Genomic DNA, 7,134 nt, shown 5'->3' on the forward strand with positions numbered 1-7,134 from the left:
GAACTAACAGCATCGCCTAGGCCGATACGTTCTCTCCCAGACGCACGGATAGACATTTTGGAGCGTAGCATAAGGTAACCAGGTCATCCATTATGCATAATAATACAGTCCACACTCAAAATATGATTACTATAATGTGTTTAATTTGAGAGTATAGGCTAGACTAATGATGTACCAAAGACATCTTAAATCTTTAAAAATATATATATTTCTTAAATCTTTTTTTTTTATGTTGTTAAACTTCTTTCATCAAATTGATCATCAAAGTGAGGTAACTTTTTTTATTTTTTGCTTAATGGTGATTTTTAAAAGCATGATACTATTGATAAGTGTTTGATGTGATTTTGAATTGCATTTGCATCGGTGGGCAGAGTGGTTAGAGAGACAATAGAGCGCTGAGTACCAGGCGGTTCGCGACCTGATGGTCGTTAGCCAGTTGGGTACTACTAACGCATGTCCAGAGTATGTCGGTAATATGGTCACTGCAACAACCCTAGCCTCACCTTCCTTTTGTGCAATTTTCTGAAAACGTTTGGCGTTTGGCGGGCAAAATGCTGTGTTGACTTAGGAACGAAGGAGAGATTCAACGCTCTGATCGCGCGCCGTGATCCGTAACTCATCCCGGTCTCTGGTAGCGTCAAAAACATCCTGAACATCTGGTGAGATGCAAAAGTAGAGCCGATCCTCCTTTCCTCCATCCGATGCTTCATCGTCGATAAATCGTCCTTTTGCTATCAGCATACAGTTCAGATTATGTTTGATGGGTCTTTAAAAAGAGAACGTTCGGATTTTTACAACTTGATGTTAGATGGTTCTTCACCCTGAAAGCAGTCAATGGGCCAGTTGAAACTAATCCAGGGGTCGGTTTTCTCTTAACCACCACTAAAAACAGCCCCATTCACTTCCACCGCTTGTTAGCTAGGGGTGGCTATAGTTAGCTGAAGTAGTGGCTGTTTAAAGAAAACCAAACCATGGATAACAGTTTCTCCTGGCCCATAGACTACATGGGCCTTGGTCAAAAATAGTGAACTATAGAGGGAATCGGGTGTTTTTAAATGCGTAGATTACCCTTTTATAGAACTCACTGGAACAAAGTTGTTGGGTAAATAAACAGCCACCAGTGTTTAGGAGCATGAGAACTTGGTGTTTATAAGGGGTTGATTTAATAAATTATTCTTCAGTAGATTTCACTGTGGTTTATTTGCTGGAATCCAGTGTGAGATTCTCCATACAAGATTATCCCAGACAAGATTCTTGATTTTGGCCCCGATTTAGGCTCAGCGATGTTAGGATTTTAGAAGTCGTAGTGTTCGCCTGGCATTAGACAAGATTCTCTCAGACAATTTCAGAGGTGAGGGAAACCTCAAGTCCAAAGACAGACTACTTCTGAACCCCCAATTCATCCAATCATCTCCTTCCTTCCTCAGTCCAGCTCCCACGCGCCCCCAGGGAGCCTTGTCCAATCATCTCCCTCCTTTGTCAGTCCTGCTCCCGCCCCCCCAGGAGCCTTGTCCAATCATCTCCCTCCTTCCTCAGTCCTGCTCCCGCCCCCCAGGAGCCTTGTCCAATCATCTCCCTCCTTCCTCAGTCCTGCCCCCGTCCCCCCCAGGAGGCTTGTCCAATCATCTCCCTCCTTCCTCAGTCCTGTATCCGCCCCCCAGGCCTTATCCAATCATCTCCCCTCCTTCCTCAGTCCTGTACCCGCCCCCTCCAGGAGCCTTGTCCAATCATCTCCCTCCTTCCTCAGTCCTGTACCCGCCCCCAGGAGCCTTGTCCAATCATCTCCCTCCTTCCTCAGTCCTGTACCCGTCCCCCAGGAGCCTTGTCCAATCATCTCCCTCCTCAGTCCTGCCCCCCCCCCCAGGAGCCTTGTTCATCCCACTATCCACCACCAGAGCTCCCAACCAGTGAGGGCTCTCCCTCAGCCAATGAAATCCCCGAATCATTGGGCGAGTTTGGATGTTGAATGGCTGATTGCTGAGGGGACGCGGAAGTGGAAATGGCGATGTTGATGACGTTGCTGCTCGGTCCTCTTGGTACCACTGTTGCTACCTGCTCGTTGAGTGCTGCTTTGTTGAAATTGGCATGGTTACAAACGTTGTTGTGGCTGGTACCATTGCAGAAGTTGGCTGGAGTAGTGGTGTTGGGATTGGTGTTGCTCATAGTGCTGGTGGCGTTGATACTAGAGGAGCTGGTGTTGGGATTGGTTGCTGGGGTGCGAGAGGAGGGTTAAAAGAGAACACCCTCTCCCCTCCACCTCCCTGGGGCTGAGGGGTCAGGCTGTAGGCCGTCGGGCAATGGTGTGTTATCCAGAGACATACAGGAGGCAGGGGCTGGCTCGAGACAGCAGGCCCTGCCCGCGGGCTTCGATATGAGGCAGAACTCCGGAGGGTAAACAGGATCAGGAAGGAGAAGGCCGGAAGACAAGGACCCTCCCCTCCTCACTCAGCCAGGGAAGGCAGAGGAGGGCAGAGGGGGCATTGACTCGGGGTGTCAGGGGGGTAGCAGACCTCCAGAGCCCACCATCGGAGGGGCCAGGGGCTGGGAGCTGCGATCCCAGGTGTGAGCTCCTCGGGCGGGCCGCAGGTGAGGCATGGCCGGGGGAACACAGTGGATGGGGGTCTGGGGACAGCTGTAGAAGCCGGACATCTCGTACAGCGGCATGGAGGAGAAGACGTAGTCCAGGTGGCTGGAGTCGTGGCGGGGGCCGGGGCCCGGCGTGAAGGTGGCCCCCTCGGTGTGCAGGGAGAGGGGGAAGCGGCTGAACGGAGCTCCGGGTCGCCGGCGGAGCAGGGAGACCCGGGAGGAGATGGAGGAGCGGGGGAAGACTGGGGACTGAACCCCCAGGAGGCGACTCAGACCCCCCAGGAGAGGAGTAGAGTGGTTGGCCTCCTCATGCTCCTTGATCTGCTCCAGGTTGGACTGGAACTCCATCTCCTCTTTTGGAACACTAGAGAGAGTGGTGATAGGAGTGTGTTAGCTAGCACACTAGAGTGGTGAAAATAGTGTGTTAGCTAGTACACTAGAGGGGTGATAGGAGTGTGTTAGCACACTAGAGGGGTGAAAAGAGTGTGTTAGTTAGTACACTAGAGGGGTGATAGGAGTGTGTTAGTTAGTACACTAGAGGGGTGATAGGAGTGTGTTAGCTAGCACACTAGAGGGGTGATAGGAGTGTGTTAGCTAGTACACTAGAGGGGTGATAGGAGTGTGTTAGCTAGTACACTAGAGGGGTGATAGGAGTGTGTTAGCTAGCACACTAGAGGGGGTGATAGGGTGTGTTAGCTAGCACACTAGAGGGTGATAGGAGTGTGTTAGCTAGCACACTAGAGGGGTGATAGGAGTGTGTTAGCTAGCACACTAGAGGGGTGATAGGAGTGGTTCTCCTATGGGGACAGCCGCAGAACCCTTTTTGGAGTTTAGGGTACCTGATGTTCAGGGCTGAGCCCATGAAGGAAGGTTTGCGGTGCTCTCTGCGCTGGCTGCAGTGTAGGAGGCTGGGGTTCAGACTCGTTCCAGTACTTATCCTCTCTACCAATGGGAGAGTGTCGTACATCTCATCCACAGACAGCAGGGACACCTTGGAGGGATAGAACAGGATAGGAGGTAGTACAGGGTTGTGTTCATTAGGCATCAAATGGATGAAAACAGTCTGAAACAGGGAGGGACTACCTGGCTTTCTCCAATAAGACGCGCTTATTGTAAGTTCCTGTTGCAAAACGTTTGTTTTCTGTTCCGCATAGCCTAATGAACAAATTAAATGATTAGCCAAATAGAGCAGAAGAATTTAATGGCATTTTAAATGGAGGACACCAAACCTGTAGATTGCGATCAACCAGATAGTTGGTTTCAAAGTCATCGTCGTCTTCCCCAAACGGGTTTATCAGTTGTTCTGCCACCTGTCCACACACAGCGAAAATCAATTAATCAACCAATCAATCAATCATACAATCAACCATCCATCCATCCACCCTCCCTCCCTCCCTCCCTCCCTCCCTCCCTCCCACCCCTCCCTCCCTCCCTCCCTCCCACCCTCCCTCCCTCCCTCCCTCCCTCCTCCCCTCCCTCCTCCCTCCCTCCCTCCCTCGTCCCCACCTTGAGCCAGCCCATGTAGAAGAAAAACTGTAGCAGGGTGAAGACAGGCAGGTATAAGTCGATGTCATGACCAGCGTAGCCCTGGGCGGGGTCTAAGAACTGTCGACCAATCAGACATGCCAGGAAGAAACTGTAGACTGCGACTGTCACCACCTAACACAAAAACACTACTGATCTGATTATTTAGACCAATGACCAGTCATCTCTTATTTGCATATGTATCCTCCTACTTTGAAGGGGTAAGCAGGGTAAGCGCTAGAGTCCTATCCGCCAATCAGGGCTGGGTATTTAAATATATAAAAATGTATATCAACACGCCCACACGATCAGACTGAGCATCTTGGCGAAAGGAGGCTGTCACACCCTGGCTCTGGGACTCTGGAGGGTGGTGGGCAAGGCCGGAGCCAGAACCGCCGCCGAGGAGGAATGCCCACCCAGCCCTCCCCTGTTTTGTTCAAGTTGAGGCGCGGTCGCAGTCCGCGCCTTTAGGGGGTACTGTCACACCCTGGCTCTGGGACTCTATATGTTGAGCCAGGGTGTGTTCTTTCTGTTGTGTTTATTTCTATGTTGGCCAGAGTGACTCCCAATCAGAGGCAACGAGTGTCAGCTGTCGTTGGTTGTCTCTGATTGGGAGCCATATTTAAACTATCTGTTTTCCCTTTGTGTTTGTGGGTTCTTGTTCCGTGTTGGTCATTGTTACCGTGGACTTCACGAGTCGTTTCTTGTTTTGGTTATTGTTGTCTATTATCACTAAAGATAATAAAGTTTAAACATGTTCGTTCATCACGCTGCGCCTTGGTCTATTCCCTACAACGATCGTGACAGAGGCTCAATAAAAAATATATATTTGGAGTTAATTTCATGAAATAAACACACACAGTGACTTACAGTGATGATTTTAAAATAAAATGTAAAAGACTGCATGGGGCTTTAAGTAGAACTACAAAACATATATAACAGAACCTGGGTGTACACAAGGGGTAGGCTGATCCAATCATAGCTGTATAGCTTCAGACACTGTGTCCGCAACGTAATCAATTCCTGCAGACAGGAGGAGAGACATGGAACAATGTGAGGAAAAAATAACATGTGTACACACACACACACACACACACACACACACACACACACACACACACACACACACACCCTGGCCACACACACACACACACACACACCCTGGCCACACACACACACACACCCTGGCCACACACACACACACACACACACACACACCCTGGCCACACACACAAACACACACACACACACACACACCCTGGCCACACACACAAACACACACACACACACACACACACCCTGGCCACACACACAAACACACACACACACACACACACACACACACACACACACACACACACCCTGGCCACACACACAAACACACACACACACACCCTGGCCACACACAAACACACACACACACACACACACCCTGGCCACACACACACACACAGAGAGACTTACATTGAGAATGGCTGATAGCGCCACGTCATTGTTGATGCGTCCCTCGGTGCGGGCCCTCAGAGCCAGGTTCACAAACCACATGCAAGGAACCCAGAACTTGTTATGAGGTGAGGGCAGCTCCTCCAACTGCCTGTGTTCCTCTGCTGTCATCAGGCCTGGGGGACAAACACACAGGAAGGGGAGGAGTTACTAGGAGCCAGTTTGAGGCTGATGCCCAGCGGGCAAAAATTTGGCACACAATGTCTTTTAATGCCATTTTCTGGTTGGGAAGACATCATATAACCAGATTACAAGCAACTGGTCTCTGTTACAAGCAGTATGGTAGGATAAAGATGTGTTTTTTTATGACGGGATCAAGATATCTTGGGAAAGACGTCATATTTCGACCATAAAGTCAACGCAGACGTCATATAATTGCAACATTGGCGTGACACAGCGTAACTGCCAGTGTGTATGACATCACACCGTACCTGCCTGCACCAGGTGTTCCATGGTGTGGAACCTCTTGGGGTCAACTAGGATAAAGGGTTAGGATTGGGGTCGTAGGCTAGAGGTCGTAGGTCGTACCTGCCCGCACCAGGTGTTCCATGGTGGGGAACCTCTTGTAGACGGCCGTGCTGACCGATCGGTAAATGAGCACGCCAGACAGGTTGGCGTAACGTATCAGGGTCCGGCGAGTCAGCCTGGCGCTCTCGTCGGTACCGCGGACGTGACCCCCCACCAGCGCACCCAGCCGGTCCGGCCAGGGTACACTCTCAAACTGACCCCACCACCGAGACACCACCAGGGTCACATAGAAACCTGAGGGAGACACAGACAAACACACATGGAGATGACTAAAAACATGTTATTTATCAATGGCTGTAATACTACTGTGACCTGCATGTACGACCCCTGATCGTTACGTTGTCTTATAATCATCCCATAATGATCAAGCATAATACATCTGACTCATCAAAACAGGAGGCTCCAATACAGAAACCTCAGAAAGGTTTCACATACAGTTATGATTGAGCACTATGGTGTTCTCTGACACACACACTATTATCACACACATGGTTGATCTGTAACTTCAGTTTATGTGGGGAGGTTGAGTGATTATTGAGCTCCAGGGTTTTAAAGGGTTGAGTGATTACTGAGCTCCAGGGTTTTAAAGGGTTGAGTGATTACTGAGCCCCAGGGTTTTAAAGGGTTCAGTGAATATTGAGCTCCAGGGTTTTAAAGGGTTGAGTGATTACTGAGATCCAGGGTTTTAAAGGGTTGAGTGATTACTGAGCTCCAGGGTTTTAAAGGGTTGAGTGATTACTGAGCCCCAGGGTTTTAAAGGGTTCAGTGATTACTAAGCTCCAGGGTTTTAAAGGGTTCAGTGATTACTAAGCTCCAGGGTTTTAAAGTTGCAGTGATTACTGAGCCCCAGGGTTTTAAAGTTGCAGTGATTACTGAGCCCCAGGGTTTTAAAGGGTTCAGTGATTACTGAGCTCCAGGGTTTTAAAGGGTTGAGTGATTACTGAGCTCCAGGGTTTTAAAGGGTCCATACCATTTAAATTCAGAAAGTAAACA

The 7,134-nt window shown here is 49.6% G+C and overlaps 1 protein-coding gene across 1 annotated transcript in view; it reads right to left on the reverse strand.

The window, feature by feature from the left end:
• Nucleotides 1–1,881: 1,881 nt before the first annotated feature.
• LOC121540757 (bestrophin-2-like) overlaps nucleotides 1,882–7,134 on the reverse strand; it is a 7,620-nt gene continuing 2,367 nt past the window's right edge. The window contains 10 exon segments of the mRNA XM_045207625.1: nucleotides 1,882–2,210; nucleotides 2,511–2,950; nucleotides 3,426–3,487; nucleotides 3,489–3,526; nucleotides 3,529–3,577; nucleotides 3,816–3,896; nucleotides 4,093–4,245; nucleotides 5,056–5,133; nucleotides 5,575–5,729; nucleotides 6,142–6,375. Coding sequence (XP_045063560.1) covers nucleotides 1,882–2,210; nucleotides 2,511–2,950; nucleotides 3,426–3,487; nucleotides 3,489–3,526; nucleotides 3,529–3,577; nucleotides 3,816–3,896; nucleotides 4,093–4,245; nucleotides 5,056–5,133; nucleotides 5,575–5,729; nucleotides 6,142–6,375 — 1,619 coding nt within the window.

Source organism: Coregonus clupeaformis, chromosome 26 (assembly GCF_020615455.1).
Source record: "Coregonus clupeaformis isolate EN_2021a chromosome 26, ASM2061545v1, whole genome shotgun sequence".
NCBI lineage: Eukaryota > Metazoa > Chordata > Actinopteri > Salmoniformes > Salmonidae > Coregonus > Coregonus clupeaformis.